The 20,069-nt window shown below is 38.4% G+C and overlaps 1 protein-coding gene across 3 annotated transcripts in view; it reads right to left on the reverse strand.

Moving 5' to 3' along the window:
- Positions 1 to 20,069, reverse strand: part of LOC122549071 (nucleolar protein 4-like) — a 348,158-nt gene that overhangs the window by 205,031 nt on the left and 123,058 nt on the right. For all 3 annotated transcript variants that reach the window (XM_043688281.1, XM_043688282.1, XM_043688280.1), the window contains exon 5: positions 19,702 to 19,840. In XM_043688281.1, the coding sequence (XP_043544216.1) occupies positions 19,702 to 19,840 (139 nt within the window). The remainder of the gene's footprint in view (positions 1 to 19,701; positions 19,841 to 20,069) is intronic.

A 20,069-nucleotide genomic window follows, 5' to 3' on the forward strand; every position in this document is an offset into this window, starting at 1 on the left:
TCCTGTCCAGCACCGCACCCCACCCCAGAAGCCCATCCAACATCGCCCCCTGCCCAGAACCCCATCCAAAATCACCCCCCGCCTGCCCCACCCAACCCCTTACACAGCCACCCCTCTCTGGGGCAGCCAGACTGGACACCAACAACAAGACTGCTGCAGTTTCCTTTGTGGGCTAAGTCTTCAAATAGCACACACACACACACAGCCACAGCCCCACACACAACTTTTTACTGCAACTTTTTGACAGGTTCCACTTTTACCCTGTACAGGACAATGTTGGAGAGATTATGTGGGGAAGGGGGGGTTTAGGATACACCCCTGTGTAGAACTCCAGGGAAAGTGTAGGGAGAGAGAACTGCCCATATTCCACTATTTACCAAAAAATATCAATTGTATTCTTTAACTCTAAAAGTGAACATTAAACAACAACTATTTATAACTCTAAGCCTAATTTCTCTTAAAGGTTTGTTGTTATCTACCTCCCACTCTATAACAATCTATTCATCCAATAAAGCCCCGATTAAATTTACAGCAACTTAATATTTTCAAAACCACACAGTGGCTGTCATCTCCAGTGTCCATCTTCCTCTCTTTGTAGATCTCCTTGGATTGTCTTCGGTCTTTGGCTGCAAAGATGTTTCTATGAAAAAGATACCTTTAACAGAGTGTATTTTCGGGCAGTCTATCTGACAATGGCAAGTGGTGCTCTTTCTCTGGCTAACTGTCCAAAATGCCTGCTTCCTATACCCAAAACATCGAATCAACCCATTGGTTCGATGTTGTCAAAACAGTAAAATTCAAATTTGATTGGGTTTTAGTATTTTGGGGCATAATTTAAATGGATTGGTTAAATTCAAACTGCTGTGAAAACAACTGGTATCTAGGTTACAGCCAAAATGTTACATCTTTCAATTTTCCAGCACACTCTGACATGACAGTTGTTTGCCAAGTACCATAAACGCCTTCAACTTCATAACGTTTCAGACTGATCTTTTTGGGTCCTGAAAGGGGAATGTGAATTGCTTGAATTGTTGACTTTTTTTTTTAAAAGAAGAAATCCAAAAGTTACATTTCCAAAAGCTAGAGCTAAAGCCTTAGATCATAGATGAGGCATTTTAAAGTAGAAATTGGACATCAGAAGATAAATGGCATGGATTACAAAACATCAGACAGGAAAGAATGTACTAACTAAAACCATCTGCAGGAAAGGAACAGTTGTGAGGCATTGTAAAGATTAATAGAAGATTGTCATGATAGGTAAAATAAGACTTGGAGTGATAAAGTAGTACTTTGAGTTAAAAACAGATCAGACATACAAAAGGTAACTAATGCAACTAATAGAAGTAAACCAGAAGAAAGCAGTGACACACTGAAAAGAGTGTTTTTCTGAATGATAGTGTGGTAAACATAAATAGCTGATTTGTGCAATTAGTTTATTCTTCAGAATTAGACACATCTAGATTCTGACTATGTTTCTTTATTTCCTAACCCTCAAAAATATCTGTTGAAATATCACCATGTTGAAATGGGTGAGATCTCATGACGACAAGCCAATGTTTCACAGTACCTTCCAGTTAAATGTTCTGGTCAGCCTTACGGCTCATTAAGGTCAGAAGATAAAGCCATGAGACTTAGTAAAGGACCATTAAGAGAGAATTAATAACAAAGTGGTGAGGAATCAAGAGCAAGAGAAAAGAGAATCAAAAATAAGAAAATGTTTTCACCAAGGGGCTAGGTTTACAAAGTCTTCTGAGGGACAATCTCCTGTTCCCATAACAACAGATGTCACTGCTTTGTTGAACTGCTTTTCCTCTTCTGCAGGTCCAAATTTCTGAGTAGACAAGTAGGGAGCCAAAATATCCTCCAGACAAACGTTAATAAGACAGTAGGACAAGAAAGCTGCAGCAGGAAATTCCAGCAGTCTAGCACCACCGTCCTACTTGCAGTGCTGCAATTTGAATAGTCTCATACGAGGAATCAAGATCAATGAAACCTTCTTCAAAAGCCAAGATGTGGAAGTTGCACCACAAACCTCTTAGCTACTTGACTGAATATATAATTCACTTACCGTCACAATAGATCCAGGGCAGACACCATCTCTCTGGCCCTACATTCATCCCTGCGACATCTGGATAACAAGAACACCTACATCAGACTCCTTTTTATTGACTTTTGTCCTACATTCAACATCAGAAATTAAACCAAAATCATCTCTAAACTCCAAGACCCTCTGCACCCCCCTCTGCAAGTGGATCCTCGACTTTCTGACTTGCAGACCACAAGCAGTCAAAATAAGCAACAACACCACTTCCACAATAATTCTCAACTGGTACCCTACAAGGCTGCATACTCAACCTCTTACTATACTCCTTGTATACTCATGACTGGGTGACCAAATTCAGCTCTAACTCCACTTACAAATTTGCTAATGACACCACAGTAGTGAGACAGGTGTCTAACAATGATAAGACAGAGTACAAGAAAGAGAAAGACAGCTTACTGACATAATGTAAATATGACAATCTTTCCCTTAATGTCAGCAAAACTAAGGAGCTTCATCAACTCCAGGAAGTGCAGTGGAGGACATCCCCCTGTCTAATCAATGGTGCTGAAGTGGAGGTGGTCAAAAGCTTCAAATTTCTAGAAATAAATATCACCAGCGATCTGTCCTGATCCATTGATGCTGCAGTCAAGAAAGCATACTAACACCTCTACATTCTCAGAAAGCTAAGGAAATTTGACATGTCCACAATGACTCTTACCAATTTTTATAGATGCACCATAGAAAGCATTCTATCCAAATGCATCACTGCTTGGTATAGCAACTTCTTGCAAACTTGGGCAGAGCAAATATAGAGAGTTATGAATGTAGCCCTGCCTATCACGAAAACCAGCCTTACTCTCACTGACTACGTCTCCACCTCCCACTGCCTTGGGAAACCAGCCAAAATAATCAAAGACCCCTCACACCCCAGTTATCTTCTCTTCCATCCACTTCAATCGAGAAGAAGATACAAAAGTTTTAAAACATGTATCAATAAGATTAAAACAGCTTCTTCCCTGCTGTTATCAGACTTATGCATGGACCTCTCAAGTATTAGAATTGATCTTTCTCTGCATATTCTCTGTAGCTGTAACACTATATCCTGTTGTTACCCTCATGTACTTATATAACATATAATTTGTCTAGTTAGCATGCAAAACAATACTTCTCACTGTATCTCAGTACATGTGACAATAATAAATCAAACTAAACCAATTCACTCTGCACTCAAATGTACCACTGAAATGCAATTACACAAGATTTTTTTTTAAAAAGTGTGTTGGTTGAGAAATCTGCCAGAGAATTCTCTATCATGTCAATTGCAAGCCTACATTCATTTGTCAATATAAATATTGGGATTTCTACAGTTTCACGCAATATAAGCCCAGCATGTCCAAACTATTAATTCTATCTAGTCTCTACAACTTTCTCCTCTACCAAAGTTAAACTGACTGGTCTGCCATTGCTGGGCTGATCGTTGAACAGGGGAGTGAAAAAAGTAGTGAACCAACTACATGTTTGCAATGATTAACAATAATTTTGTGATCATCACTGGACTTCAATTCCCGATTTTTAAAATGCAAATTCAAAAACAGAAAGTCCAAACTGACAAAATGCATTATAGAAGTTCTTGCTGTTGTTGTACACCTCTGTATTTACATATATCTATACATAGTAGGTGGCAGAATTCAGTGATGGTTTTCTTTGTGTAGCACATATGTCTGACACTGGATTCAGGTAGGAGAATTTCTTCCTAAATGATCTAAGTAAAAATAGCCCCTTGCTGAGAGCTGTTCTCTCCCTTCCTCCTCCTTCTACCAGCAGCTACTCTCACTCTGTGAGACTTCTACTGACTTTCTCTGTCTTGCTACAGGGCAAAGGTGTTAGAAACACAGCATCTATATCTGAAAGTAAGAGATCAGTATATGTGATCAATATAGATTTTTTTAAATTAGGAGAAAAGCCCTTCAGTACATGCCACATCGTTCCCAACAGACATCAGCAGCTTTAAACTACACTTCAAACCTTCTACAATTGCAAAAGCATCAGTAAAATCCATCAGCAACTAAAATGAAAGTTGTTGATGAGCTCTTTAAGTAATATTGTCACTAGGGGTGAAGGGCTTATTGCTAACATAGTGTGCAGCTGTGCAATGTTAAAAGACGGTGTTAGCTGGAGTGTTAAGCTTCAAAATTGTTGCCCTGCCATCAAATTAGGATCACACATATAATAGACCATGGATGTCTCCTAACATCCCTGACAAAACGATGTCTGGAGCAACCAACACCAGAAGTGGACAATGATTCGGAGCCAATATGGGATCTGAAAGATCAAAAGGTATTAGGTATTTGAATTCTGTTGCCCTACTGATTACCCGGCTTCCATAACAATTTTTTTTAGATTCTACTGGATTTTTTTGAACCTGTCGGACATTAATATGTTAACATTTTTCAAAGAAGATGTCTTATCAAATATAAATAAAAATAAGTGAAGAATGGGAAAGACCATCTACAGAGGAAGTTCAATTATCCAAAGGACACGGGCAGGGAGTATTTCGTTCGCTTAATCGAATTCCGGATAATCGAATGCTGAATAACATCATTTAGCCGAGCATCAGGACCTTGTGATCTTACCCGATAATCCAATATTCAGATAATCGAATGCCAGATAATCGGAGGTCCCTCTATAGTTCATTAGCCACTCTTATGCCACCAGGGTGTCACTCCTAAATAATTCTGTCATGGTGTGACTTCCACCAACTACAAAATGAATGAATGAACTAACATGAGTGCTATGCTTTTCATTACTCAGAACTTTGCAAATATCTCAAGTCAATGAAGTCACTTTGAAATATCTTTGTTGTTTTGCTGGGCAGCAATCAAGTTGTTCATAAACAATGAAATAAATTATCTCTCAATCTGGTTTGTTGGGTTAGATTTTATGGACTCAATCAGCATCTTTGAAGGGTTTGTTACTACCCTGACTTTTCTCTTTCACATGAGAGTGAATGACATTAGTGTTAGGCAGCCTGCTTGCCCTTTGACCTATTTAAGCTATTAAATAGTCAATATGGTCTGCTGCTATTTTACTTCAAAAGCAGATGGCAGGGGAAAGCTTTCACTGTGAGGATTGATGTCGGATATGAAGAAGGGTATAGGAACATCGCTCTAAGATTGTACATCTCTTTAAACCTACGTCCTTTCATTTTGATGGGGTCTGCCATCCAAGTTCATCCAAAATCCCAGATTCAACCTTTAAATCCATGTTTAGATTACCTACAGTGTGGAAACAGGCCTGTTCAATTAATCATGAGGATTGCCTGTAGTCCCAGCAGTGGCCAGTCTTTGAAGCTTGTGCTGTTGGGACTATAGAGCTGTTAGCCATTCAGACTGGTCAGTAGCTCTTTGGGACAGGACTTATTCCAGATGAGAACAGAAGCCTCCTCTTTGAAATAATTAGTACTGTTTCCAGTGTAATCGTTTTGGGGGGAAGCAACATTTCAGATAGTCAAGTTGACAACCAATGTTGGACAATGGGGGAAGGCCTGAATTCTTGATCTGCAATAATCCAGCCTTTCATGTTGACTGAGGGAAATCTTTTAACCAGAGCACAAGAAGAACTCTAATTGATAGCAAGAGATCTTTTAATACATAAGAGATCAGATGGGGTCCTTTAACTTATCCTCCAAAAACAAAAGCCATTCCAAACGTGTAGTAGTACATAGATGACTGTTGGATTATATAGGCAAAAGTGAGGACTGCAGATGCTGGAAATCAGAATCTAGATTAGAGTGGTGCTGGAAAAGCGCAGCAGGTCAGGCAACATCCGAGGAGCAGGAAAATTGACGTTTCAGGCAAAAGCCCTTCATCAGGAATGAAGGGTTCCATTCCTGATGAAGGGCTTTTGCCCAAAATATCGATTTTCCTGCTCCTCGGATGCTGTCTGACCTGCTGTGCTTTTCCAGCACCACTCTAATCTACAGACTGTTGGATTAGATAGTCAAGTCTCTCCAAAAAGAACTTGGATTGATAGAAGATGGGACGCCAACTTGAAACTATTGAATAATTGACAAAGATATGAATCATGATCTGAACAACACACATGATATGGCAGCATCAGAGACTGTGATGATACAAAGATAGAACTAGACAGTCCATATGGTGGGGTCAGAATTTCATCTGAGGTTCAAGTCATAATCTAAGGATTGTAAACAATCTACTTCAGCCTGAAATAGTGACAAGTACGAGGAAAGAAGTCAGTGAAAAAAGTTCCAAAGCAGAGTTTTGGGGCTTGAAAAACTAACTCTGTTTCTGTCTTCATACATGCTGCCAGACCAGCATTGTGTTTCATTTCAGATTACCTAAAGCTGTATTTTGCTTTTATAAAAAGATTCACAGCTTGTGGCTGAAGACAATGGATCCTATATTCCCAATGTTTAGCTGAAGAAAACTGCAACTCATCCAAGACTAGATATCAAACAAGCTGACTGATGAAACAGCATTCATGAAGTGTTACAGAGAAAGGTATAAAATGTAGAGCTTAATGGCAACAATGCACACCTGATCCAGTGGACAGAATTTTCTCCTCTCATGAAGTAGTGGGAAAGGTGGTAGGAAGAGAAGACCATTGGGCAAGTTGGCACCAAGGGCCAAGGGGGATACTCAGCCCCTCAGAAATTAAGATCTGTGCAGGAAGTCTCAAGGTCAACTTCTGCCACTAAGTGGTCAATTAACAACCAGTGAGAAGCCTTATTCCATTTACTTCAGCTTCAGACATTTGAGAAAGAGCAAACTGCTAAACCAGTTTTGGTTTTTGGTTCAGTTCTTTGCACAGCTTTGAAATTCCAGTAAAACATTTGCTGCCTCATTCAAGTTTAATCCTAGGACTTTTGAACTTTGTAGGCTGAGTATTTCTCTCCAGTACTTTATTCCCTATTGTCAGACTTAATCTAAAAGCAGGAAAATACCAGTCTTCTGTTAATGTTGTTAAAGAACAGAGTAGAACTAATAGAGGCCCACGAAGCTGGACAATTAAAAGATGAAGTGACGAAAAAAAGAGATAATTAACTACATAAAAGATGACAGAGGAATGACATTGTTCCCACTGGCACAGATGTAACTTTGTTGTGCACCCACCAAAAATACATGTAAAGCTTCTCAATATCAGTTGAGATCAGTTCCTTACATGTCAGAAGAAGAAAACCTTCAATTCTACAAATTTAAACTAAATTCAGTGCCAGATTAAAGACAGGCATTAATTCTCAATGCCAAACAGTGCATCTGAATGATTATTTTCCATCACTACCTGCCAGAAGATATTACTCGATAGATCTACTGAATTAGGAATTGAACAAGATTAGTTTTAAGTCCTGCAACTGAATTAGTATTTACTACACTAGATGGCAGTCCATCCCCTTAAGTAGATCATTCATAATAATGAAAAGTTTTACATTGTTCATGATAGCGATGACTTTAATGTACAGAAATTGTGGGTACTGCATGTCCCTGGTTGTTGGGCTTTGTGCTAGAAACACATTTAAAGTTTATTTATTTAACTACAAAACTTCATAGGATATCATTCCGATTTGTATAAATAGCATAACATTTAAGGTTTCCAAGCCTAATCTGTGCAAATATCCACTCAATATATCAATGTGAACCTATTACCCTCATCCTCGTTGACCCATATTAGTTCTCTAATATTAGTTGACCCATATTAGCATCAATAACACAAATTTAAAATTTTCTTCTTTGTTTTCAAATTTGTCTATTCCCTCTTCCCTCCATAAAATCCTCCAACCTACAAACCAAGATCTCGGTGCTCATTGAATTCTGGTATTTTGCTTACCCTGATTTCAAGTGCTCTACTTTTGGCAGCAGTTTCTCCTCCTCACCAAATAACCTGCATAATCATCCTGCTTCTCTACCACTCTCTTCTCCTTTAAGATGTCTGTAAAACGTAGCCCTTTTGCCAATCTACTGTCCTAATATCACTTAGCTCAATTTTAAATGTCACGCATTTAGTCACATTAACAATATGAATTCTTCTTCTTCTTTGATCCTTTACACATTACTTGTTCCCCTTCTAAAGGCATTCACCTCCTGTTGGGGTTCAGACATTCCTTAATTATCTGGTTTCTCAACCAAGCAACAATTCTTTAACATGAGTATACTACATGAGTATTATCAGGTTTTTCAATCACAAGAGAAGGAAACTACCAGGAACACACATTTCCAGGAGTGAGCAAGAATGGATGGAGTCCTGATCACTATCCACTTCTTAATCCTGAACCATTAAAGTTACTTGTGCACTTCACCTCCCCCCGAACCCCTGACGCCAACCTGAGATCAGCCATGGGTCAAATCAAGTTGAATAGTTCAGCTCATCACAACTTTAAGTAGAAGGACTATTGGGAAGCACCTTGTGCATTACGTATCGCTAATATGTCGTCAATTATACGGTTGTACTTACCTAAACTGCAGATTTTTATTTTCTTCCCATTTCTCCAAACTTCTTGCATTCACAAGCAAATTGACCTTATTGAACATTGTGATATTCTGATCATAGTACTATTAGGATCATTTATGTTTATAGTAGACAATCTGCAACCTAGAACTGATCACTGCAATATAATGCTAATCATAGCTGTTTAAAAACAACTCATAATTGATCACTATTCTTTATTTTCTTATAGCTGGGATGATTTTTTATCGAATTCACTCATTCCGTTTTAGTTCACAGTATTCCAGCATATGTACAAGTCTGATGCGATACACATGACCAAATGCCTTTGAGTGCAAAGATGTGTGGCATCCACTATACATTAATTCTGTTACATCTTCAAACTCCAGGAATTGTTTTGGGCATTACCTACCTTTGAAAAGCCAGTGCTCTTCATAGTCATACAGCACAGAAAGAGATCCTTTGGTCCAACCAGTCTATGCCAAACATAATCCCAAACTAAATTAGTCCCACTTGTTTCCTTCTGGCCCATATCCCTCCAAATCTCTCTTATTCATGTAGTTATCCAAATGTCTTTTAAACACTGTAATTTTACACACATCCACCACTTCCTCAGGAAGTTCATTCCATAGGCAAACCATCCTCTGTAAAGAAAAAATATCTCCCATGTATTTTCTTAATCTCTCTCCTCTTATCTTAAACATGTGTCCCCTAGTCTTGAAACTCCTCATCCTTGGGAAACAACAACAACCATTAACTCTATCTATACCCCTCAGTATTTTATAAACTTCTATCAGGTCGCCCCTCAACCTGCTATGCTTCAGTGAAAGAAGTTCCAGCTTATCCAGCGTTTCTTTATAACTCAACCTGTCATACCCAGTAACAACCTGGTAAATCTCTCCTGAACCCTCTCCAGCTTAATAATATCCTTCCCATAACTGGGCAAGCAGAACTGGACACACTATTCCAGGAGAGGCAGACTTCAAAGAATTATGTGTCAAACCCCTAGGCCTTTCCATTAATTGTTTGAGCCCTACCTCTGTTTGTTGTATCAAAATGTAATACCTCACATTTACCCAGATTGAACTCCATTTGCCATTTTTCAACCCATTGACCCATTTGATCAAGATCACTTTGTAATCTTTGAGAAGATTTGTGGCTCAGGTTGATGATAAATAGAGCTAACTTACATACTTATCTTAGAAAACCTTCTTCACTGTCTACTATGTCACCGATTGTGCTGTCGCCTACAAACATACTATCCATGCCTTCTATATTCTCATCTAAATCATTTATATAAATGACAAACAAAAGAGGACCCAGAACTGATCTCTGTGGAACATTGCTGGTCACAGGCTCCAGTCTGAAAAACAACCCTCCACCATTACTTTCTGTCTCCTGCTATTAAGCCAATTGTGTATCCAATTGGCAAGCTCACCCTAAATACCATGTGACCTCACTTTACTAATTAGCTTACCAGGCAGAACCTTGTCGGAGATTTTACTCAAATCCAAAAATATAACACCCACTGCTCTGCTCTCAATCTTTTTGATAACTTGCTCAAAAACTCAAACAAGTTTGAGAGACATGGTTTTCCTCTCACATGCTGACTATACCTAACCATCATAAAAGAATATTTGTCATATTTTCTTTTAATTTATTCTCAAGTATGTGATGCAATGACAAATTAAATTATTAATACTCAATGGAGAAATTAAGGATTTTCCCTGCACGGTTTGCTTTAAATGTTTGCTGTTGTGCAAGGCTAGGTTTTCTAAATGTGAAATAACTTTCACACAAGTGCGCAAGGAATGAAATTATAACTGAATATGACCTTCCAAAGCCCTGTATGGCTGCACATCGGTTTAACTGTTCCCCAACTCAATTGTATCTCCTCCCAGTCCTTTCATGAACATCACCAGAACAACTCTTCACACTGTAAATCGAACCAACTTTTTCCATGAACCTCTTTCTTACTCAGCCCAACTACCTTCTATGGTTGCCCCTGACAGAGATTTTCAGTGTCTGAATGGGGAAAGGGCCAGAGAAGAGAGAGGTGCAGGGGAAAGGGGGGAAGCTCATCAGCACAAAACAGCAAAATATCAAGTGTTATATGTATGATATGCATTGAATACTGAAATATAGAATACTGCATAGTGCAATGCTGAGGGCACTTTCGTAATTGCTTTATGTAAAACATATGTATTGTTCTCAGAAACTAGACAACAATCACACTGTCACCAAAAGTCATATCGCTTGATTAGGAAGGATATGGAAGGTCAGTCACAAAGGAACTGCTGTCTGCAAAACATGTGGAACAAAAATGGTTGATGGCCCTGCAACAAGATCAACTTTGTTCACTGCCTGAAAAGTAAAAAGGAACAGAGAAACCTGAGTAGACTACTCAGCCCCTTGAGTCTATTCTGCTATTCTAGAATATGGCTGATCATTTACTGCAATGCCATTTTCTCACACTTTCCCCATATTCCTTGATATCATTAATATCTATAAAACACAAATATATTCAATGATTGAACTTCCACAGGCCTTTGGGATAGAGAACAGTTATTTAGAGGAACCTCGATTATCCGAAGGACACGGGCGGGGAGGACTTCGTTCGATTAATTGAATGCCAGATAACATAGTTTAGCCAAGCATCGGGATCTTGCGATCTTGCCAGATAATCTGATATTTGGATAATTGAAGTTCCTCTAAATGTATAAATTTTTTTGTGCGTTTATGTTTGTGAAAGCAACTCTCTTTTCCAAATATATAAAGGACTTCTAATTTTATATTAATAATATTATTGTTATTCAAGTATTTTTAATGACTATAAGTTAAAGTTAAAGTTAAATTTAATAGGTTCACTGATGTCAGAATATTGCATTCAGGCAATTTGGTTGGTGATGCTTTTGTTGAACAGAGGAACATTAAAATTAGAAACATTCATGTAAGAAAGTAAGAACATAAAAAACAGGAGCACGAGGAGGCCATTCAATCCTTCAGCCCCACACCGCCATTCAATTAACTCATGGATGATCTTCTATTTCAATACCATTTTTCTATAATATCTCTGCATCTTTTGAAGTTTTTAATATGTGAAAATCTACCAATATCAGAGCATACTCAGTGACTGAGCGTCCACAACCCTCTGGAGTACTGATTTCCAAAGATTCACTGAATGAAGAATTCCTTCCCATTTTATTTGTAAATGGCTTGGCCTTACCCTCAGATTGTGACTTTTCATTCTCGAACACTCCCTCCCAAAGCTTGTGGAATCAGCCTTCTTGCATCTACCCTTTCAAATTGAAAGAAATGTGTACATTCAAAAGAGATCACCTCCCATTCTACTGAACTCCAGAGAAGAGGTTCAGAGGTCCAGAGAAGACTTGATCTCGATTTCCTCAAATGCTATATGTTCTAATTTCGTTCGTTATCCTCTTAACTGGAACTTTATCAAAAACTTCCTGAAAATCTAAATATATCTAAAATAAAATATACAATACAAACCCTTCTCCATTACATATTCTGCTAGGTACGTCATCGGGGATAAAAATGTTTGTTAAAATATTTCCTTTTCATAAATCCATGTTGACTCTGCCCAATTCTGCCATTATTTTCAATGCCCTGTTCTCACATCCCTTATTATAGATTCTCTGTTGTTACAGATCTGTAGTTCCCCATTTTCTCTCTCCCTCCTTTCTCAAACAGTGGTATTATATTTGCCACCTTCCAATCTTCAGAAATCATTCCAGAGTCTGAAGAATTTTGACAAGTGTCCACCAATGTGGATACTGTACCTACAGCCATTCCTTTGAACATTCTGCCATGTAGATTATCAAAACCAAGGATTTATCTACATATCTAACACTTGTAATACTATGGTTTACAGTAATATTCAGTTTGCAGTTTTAAATAGTCCATTTGTAATAAAAATTTGTTCTTGTTAAAGTCAATAAAACATTATTTTTTGTATCTCAGTTTTAACCACATTTTGTGCTGTCTGAAGTATAATGGCGTGAATCAATATAATGTGTATTTTCAAATACATTCTATCAATACAGTGACTGAAACTTGCAGGTTAACATGAGCAAGAGGACACAGTATGACTTTCACTTAAAAATAAAAAACTTGAGGCTTAAATTTGACTTAGAAGAAAACAACTTATGATCTGACTTGATAAAAAAAAACTAACTTGGTTACAACTCTGGCAATTCAAACCATTCAATTCTTACAATATATATAGTCGACGAGTCAAATAGGCTCCTTTTGTGTTCCACTGGCTCTACCTCTTCTTTCTGTTGATACTACATAAAAGTAATTTCACACCCACTGCTCTGGATCTCCCAAATACTTCATGTCAATGACAGTCATTCTTGCCCCATTCAAGTACTAACCAAAATATATCCACCTCGAGGAACTTCTTCAGTCTCAGTGTTTAATACATTAGATGATTGACAAAATATAGATGAAAAAATAAAAGTTAAGGTAATTATTGTGAGGAAGGAAGGAGTGCCATAAAATGCTAGCTCTCAGCTAGATAACCAAGAAAAACTGTCAAGTTAAAAATATCACACAACACCAGGTTATAGTCCAACAGGTGTTGGACCGGGTGTTGTGTGATTTTTAACTTTGTACACCCCAGTCCAACACGGCACCTCGAAATCAAGAAAAACTATACATCTCTGATCAAAAGATAAATTAAGGTACAGTCAACTCAGTGAGTAAATGCAGCTTGGAGGACATTCAAAGATTTTGTAATTGCAAATGAGCTGCTAACATTGCTCTTCTTTTCCCCTTACTTATTATGGGAATCATAATCAATCTGTAATTGAGTTCAAGCTACAATTTGATGTATAATTGGAAATGACCAGAGTAAATTCTACACTGGACTCCAAAGTTTCAAGATGTCAAGAATATGAAAAATAACTTTTCCTAAAAACTACTTAAAATTAGACTCAATCATAACAACATAAGATTTAGAAGCAGGAGTAAACCAAAATTCTATGACTCTATAAATGACCCATCAAACCTGCTCTGCCATTCAATATCATTATGAGTGAATTTTGGTTTCAACTCCCTTGGTTCCCTGTCCATTCCAGCCTTAAATATATTCTATGATGGAATATCCATAACCATTTGGGTAGACAATCCCAAAGATTCACACCGTTTTGAAGAATTGTCTCATCTATCCATAGACCAGTGCCCCCAAATTCTGGATTCTGTGGACAGGGGAAATAATCTTTCCACTGATAAATACCAGAGGCATCTCTCCCACACCATGTACCAGCCCCGACTGGTTAGACAGTGTCCAGATATATACCTTCTAGAGTTTTATTCTAATTCACACATCGCAGAACTCTAACATTCTCTTTATACAATCCCAAACCAAGTCAGTCAAGTTCTCACCCAATTATCGCTAGATTAATTTTCAAACATCTCTCGCACACCATGTAATCCATACCAGCCCCTACTGGATGGTAACAGATTTCCCTTTCTTTAAAATAAAATTTCATATGCACACAACAATGATAATAAAAAGGAAGAAAAACAACATTGACATATCTTGCAGAATTTCAACATATTACGTTCCACTTTTTTGTGTGTACATTATGGTACCAAATGTCCTTTTCCAAGTATTCCTAATAGATTTTTTTGAACTTGTTTGTTTTTTTTCACAAAACAATCAGATCGCTGATTGCTGCTTTCCAGCCATTTCAATTTTGAGTGAGTGAGCAAAACAATTGACAGATGGAATTTAATGCAGGAAAGTGTGAGGTTTTACACTTTGGTAGGAAGAATTAAAAGGCAGAAGTTTATCTAAATGGAGAGAGGCAACCAAAAAAATTGCAATGCGGAGGGGTTTCAGTGTCAATGAATCACAAAGTTAGCATGCAGGTGCAGCAAGAAATTAAGGCAGCAAATTGAATTTTGGCCTTTATTGCTAGGGTTTCAAGATTAATAATAGGGAAGACTTGTTACAACTACATTGGGTGTTCCTGAGGCTGTACCTGGAGTATTATGTATAGCTTTGGTCCCTGTATTTAAAAAAAGATGTACTGGCATTGGAGGCAGTTCAGAAGAGATTCAGTAGGCTGAATCCTGGCATGAAATGGTTGATTATCTAGAATGGCTAAACTTTATTCATCAAAGTTCAGAAAAATTAAGGGTGATCTTACTGAAACATACAAAAATTTGAGGGGGTTTGATAGGCTAGATGTTGAGAAGATGTTTTCATTAGTGAAGAAATCTCAAACTAGAGGGCAGAGTCACAGAAGAACTTTAAAAACTGAATCATGAAGGAATTTCTTCTCTCTGAGCAGAGTGAATGTCTACAATTCTCTACCCCAAAAAAACTCTGGAGGCTAGATCGTTGAAAGCATTTAAAGGTAGACAGATTTTTGAAGTAGCCGGGAGTTCAGGGTTATGATGAGTTGACATGAAAGAGAAGTTGTGGCCTGGGGTACATCATCCATGATCTTGTTGATTGGAGAAGAAGCTCCTCACCATTTCCTTCCATTCTTTTTATGGGACTACTTGTCTCCTATTTTCCCCTCCATAAGTGAATTTTCCCAGGCAATTTGGGAACTTCCTCAGGTGAATGCATCTTATTTTAACGCTACCTGGACAAAATGACCTTTTGTCCTCCAACACATCCAATGCTGTATGTGTCATAGGTTTTATAAGAGCATAAGAAATAGGAGCAGGAATAGACCATTCAGCCTCTCACACCTGCCCCACTATAGTATTCAGCAACATCATTCACAAATGCAGTTTTGTACAAGCTCAGTACAGCCATCAACTTCCCAATTATTTCAATAATCTATCTATTGCCTTTATAAACATTTTCAGTGATCCAGCCTCAATAATTCTTTAGTATAAAAAATTCCAGACATTCACTATCCTTAATCTAGGGTTCTGGATAACTATTCCAGTGGTATTACTACCACACCACTACCTTAAATTACTTACCATAATTTAAATGCAATTAATAGATCTGAATTTCATATCCAGTCTCAGTAATGATGACCATCAAACTATCTTCAATTGTTGTAAAGTCCCACCTGTTTCATAATGTCCTTTAGGAAGGAAATTTGTTATTCTTACATGATCTAGCTGACAGATGACTCTGGAACCACAACAATCTGGCTGACTCTTAATTGCCCTAGTTGAAACTTTATTGCTGGAACAGCACAGCAGGTCAGGCAGCATCCAGGGAACAGGAGATTCGACGTTTCGGGCACAGGCCCTTCTTCAGGAATGAGCAGAGAGTGTTCAGCAGGAGAAGATAAAAGGTAGGGAGGAGGGACTTGGAGGAGGGGCGTTGGAAATGTGATAGGTGGAAAGAGGTCAAGGTGAGGGTGATAGGTCGGAGTAGGATGGAGGCGGAGAGGTCAAGAAGAAGACTGCAGGTCAGGAAGGCGGTGCCGGGCTGGAGGGATTCGGCTGAGACAAGGTGGGGGGAGGGGGGATGAAGAAACTGGTGACTACTTATCCAATACCCAGTTTGGTGTGAACAGAAATTTCCTCCGAATATATAGTGGGCAGATAGAAGCCACTGTTATTGATCCTCGTCCCAAATCCTACTCCCTAGCTATTGATGCCATCACTGTGCCTGATAATAATCTAATAGTAAGCCAATCTGTTGCAATGTTGGTGTCACATTTGATCCCAAGATGGCCATCAAGCCTCATAATCATGCCATTATTAAGGTCACCTCTTTTCACCTCCCTCATATTGCCTGGTTTTGCCCCTGTCTCAGGCTATCTGCTGGTAAAATCCTCAGTTATGCTTTCATTGGCTCCAGATTCAATCATTCCAATGCAGTTTTGGCTGGGCTCCAACATTTTTTGTAGTATTTGTATTTTTTTTTCTTAATTATATTGAATATACTGCAATTGCCAATACTACTTTTCAATACTTTCTTAATCTACAGGGCAGCTGATCCACAACTTTCTGACAATCTAATCTACAAGAATTACTTATGAATGAATTCAAAATGACTTATCATTACAAATATTTTTCTAGTCTCCCCAGTAAAGCAATTTTAACAGTACCTCAAAACATCTAAATTTTGTTAGTTTTCAGACAAGACTTTGAAGGTAAAATTACTTGTAAGGCAGTTTAAAATTATGCCTACTGTAAAACTGCAGGAACGGTAATCTGTTTGACATTCTAACCACTATCATCAAACTGCTGCTGTTTCAATAGTTAGGACCTCACCTTATAAACACTTGCAGAAATTTATGGTAAAAAATTTGAACAAAAAATCTTACTGATTTAATGGCTTTAAAAATAAAACTTTTTACACCATTTCAATTTCAATTCAACCGTCAAATTCAATGCAGCTTTGTCATTCATACCAGAACCAACTGCTACATTTGTAAAAAAAAACTAAACAAAAAAAAATAAGAACTCATCATTTTATATTATCAAATCTGTCATTTTCAGTACTGCAGCAGTAAAGACACCTGAAAACATATTGTTACACCTCATATGCTGCAGAGTAAATGTTTGAAAACTATTTCAGCAAAGTGAAGATACAATTAAGTGTTTGCTTATTACATTTATTCTTGAATGTCAAGCAAGTATAGATTATTATTGGATTACGAAGGCGTTTGGTATGCTTTCATTCATTGGTCAGAGTATTGACTATGGGAGTTGGGAGGTCATGTGGCGGCTGTACAGGACATTGGTCAGGCCACCTTTGAAATATTGTGTGCAATTCTGCTCTCCTTCCAATTGGAAGGATGTTGTGAAACTTGAAAGAGTTTAGAGAAAATTTACAAGGATGTTGTCAGGGTTGGAGGATTTGAGCTATAGGGAGAGATTCAATAGGCTGGGGCTGTTTTCCCTGGAGCATCAGAGGCTGAGGGGTGATCTTATAGATGTTTACAAAATCATGAGGGACATGGATAGGATAAATAGACAAGGGCTTTTCCCTGGGGTGGGGGAGTCCAGAACTAGAGAGCATAGGTTTAAGGTGAGAGGGGCAAGATATACAAAAGGCCTAAGGGGCAACTTTTCCACACAGGGTGGTACGTATATGGAATGAGCTGCCAGAGGAAGTGGTGGAGGTTAGTACAATTGCAACATTTAAAAGGCATTTGGATGGGTATATGAATAGGAAGGGTTTGGAGGGATATGGGCCGGGTGCTGTCAAGTGGGTCTAGATTAGGTTGGGATATCTGGTCGGCATGGACAAGTTGGACCGAAGGGTCTGTATCCGTGCTGTACATCTCTATGACTCTACTCCAGAGTCCAGATATGTGTTTTTTTTTCCTGGCTTTAGCAAGTTTTGAGAAGATTTGTAGCTCAGGTTGAGGTTTTGGATGTGGGTTTGCTCACTGAACTGAAAAGGTTCATTTCCAGGCGTTTCGTTTCCTTACTAGGTAACATCTTTAGTGGACTTCATGCGAAGCAATGCTGAAAATTCCTGCTTTCTATTTATATGTTTGGGTTTCTTTGGGTTAGTGATGTCATTTCCTGTGGTGAAGTCACTTCCAGTTCCTTTTCTCAGGGGGTGGTAGATGGAGTCCAACTCGATATGTTTGTTGATAGAATTCCAGTTGGAATGCCATGCTTCTAGGAATTCTCGTGTGTCTCTTTGTTTGGCTTGTCCTCGGATGGATGTGTTGTCCCAGCCGAAGTGGTGTCCTTCCTCATCTGTATGGGAGGATACTAGTGAGAGAGGGTCATGTCATTTTGTGGCTAGTTGATGTTCATGTATCCTGGTGGCTAGTTTTCTGCCTGTTTGTCCAATATAATGTTTGTTACAGTCCTTGCACGGTATTTTGTAAATGACATCAGTTTTACTCATTGCCTGTATGGGGGCTTTCAAGTTCATTAGCTGCTATTTTAGTGTGTTGGTGGGTTTGTTACCATGATGCCAAGAGGTCTGAGTAGTCAGGCAGTCATTTCCGAGATGTCTTTGATGTAGGGGAGAGTGGCTAGGGTTTCTGGACGTGTTTTGTCTGCTTGTTTGGGTTTGTTGCTGAGAAATCAGCGGACTGTGTTCATTGGGTACCCATTCTTTTTGAATTCACGGTATAGGTGATTTTCCTCTGCTCTGCGTAGTTCCTCTCTGCTGCAGTGTGTGTTGGCTCATTGAAGTAATGTTCTGATGCAGCTTCATTTGTGGGTGTTGGGATGATTGCTTCTGTAGTTCAATATTTGGTCTGTATGTGTTGCTTTTCTGTAGACGCTGGTTTAAAGTTCCCCATTGGCTGTTCACTCTACTTTGACATCTAGGAATGACAGCTTGTTGTTGTTTTCTCCTCTTTAGTGAATTTTATGCCAGCAAGGGTATTATTGATGGTCTTGAAGGTTTCCTCTAACTTGTTTCGTTTAGTGATGACAAAGGTGTCATCCACACAGCAGACCCAGAGTTTGGATTGGATGGTTGGCAGCGGTGTTTGCTCAAGTCTCTGCATTACTGCCTCTGCTAAGAACCCTGATATCGGAGATCCCATGGGTGTTCCATTGGTTTGTCTGTAGGTTTTGTTGTTGAAGGTGAAGTGGGTGGTAAGGCATAGGTCCACTAGCTTTATGATATTCTCCTTATTGATGAAGTTAGTGGTGTTTGATGTGTGTGTCTTTGAGTCTTCTAATAATGTAGTCAGTGTTTCCTTGGCCAGGTTAATGTTGATTGAAGTAAACAGGGCTGTCACATCAAAGGAGACCATTATTTCATCCTCTTCTATCTTAGTGTCTTTGATGGTCTTCAGGAATTCTTGGGTGGAGTGGATGGAGTGGCGTGAGCCTTCTACTAAGCGTTTTAGTCTTTCTTGTAGCTCCTTGGCCAATCTGTAAATTGGTGTTCCTGGTTTGTGTTTTAGCAGCAGCAGAACAAGGAGGAATGTTGTTTCAAGTAATCACCTCTATTGATATTTTTAAGACGAAGCATTTTCAAAATAATTAGCCAAGACATAAAGTACAATACTAGAATTAGATTTTTTTCTAAAGTTAAACATTAATGAAAACCCAGATTGACAAATAGGTTTTATTAATCATCAGGATTAAACTGCAACTCTGGAAAGTTAAATAAAATGACTGGAGCAAACAAATAAACTTACTCTGTTTAATCTCATAGCTATTATTGAAGTATGTACAGTTAGTATGTCCTTTTTCCCCTCAAAGCACTTAATGAATTAAGGAACTTAACAATACACTTTCTCATGTACAACAGCACTGACCATCCTGATGACTGTCAAGGTTCTGTGGGCTATGCATCCTCTCTTCCAGATTAGAGCTTTGGTCAGAGTTCATGCGTTCAACTGACATCCATGTGGAGTCACTGAGTTCAAACTCCTCGCTGCTCAGTGATTGTTCATCCTGTAAAGCAAAAGAAATCTCTTTACAGCAATGTCTAAATATATAAAAAGTCAATAGTTGTAATTTTAAAAGAATGTATAAATTATCTTTAAGGATTACAAAAAGTTCTAAATTCAGTGTTTTCTTTCTTCACCTTTAATCTTTCTTTCAATTACTCAGAATATTTGGTTTTACGTCAAAGTGAGAAACTGGGCAATCAATCAATACCTCTCCATCTCATCAATAATTC

This window comes from Chiloscyllium plagiosum, chromosome 4, assembly GCF_004010195.1.
Source record: "Chiloscyllium plagiosum isolate BGI_BamShark_2017 chromosome 4, ASM401019v2, whole genome shotgun sequence".
Taxonomy (NCBI): Eukaryota; Metazoa; Chordata; class Chondrichthyes; order Orectolobiformes; family Hemiscylliidae; genus Chiloscyllium; species Chiloscyllium plagiosum.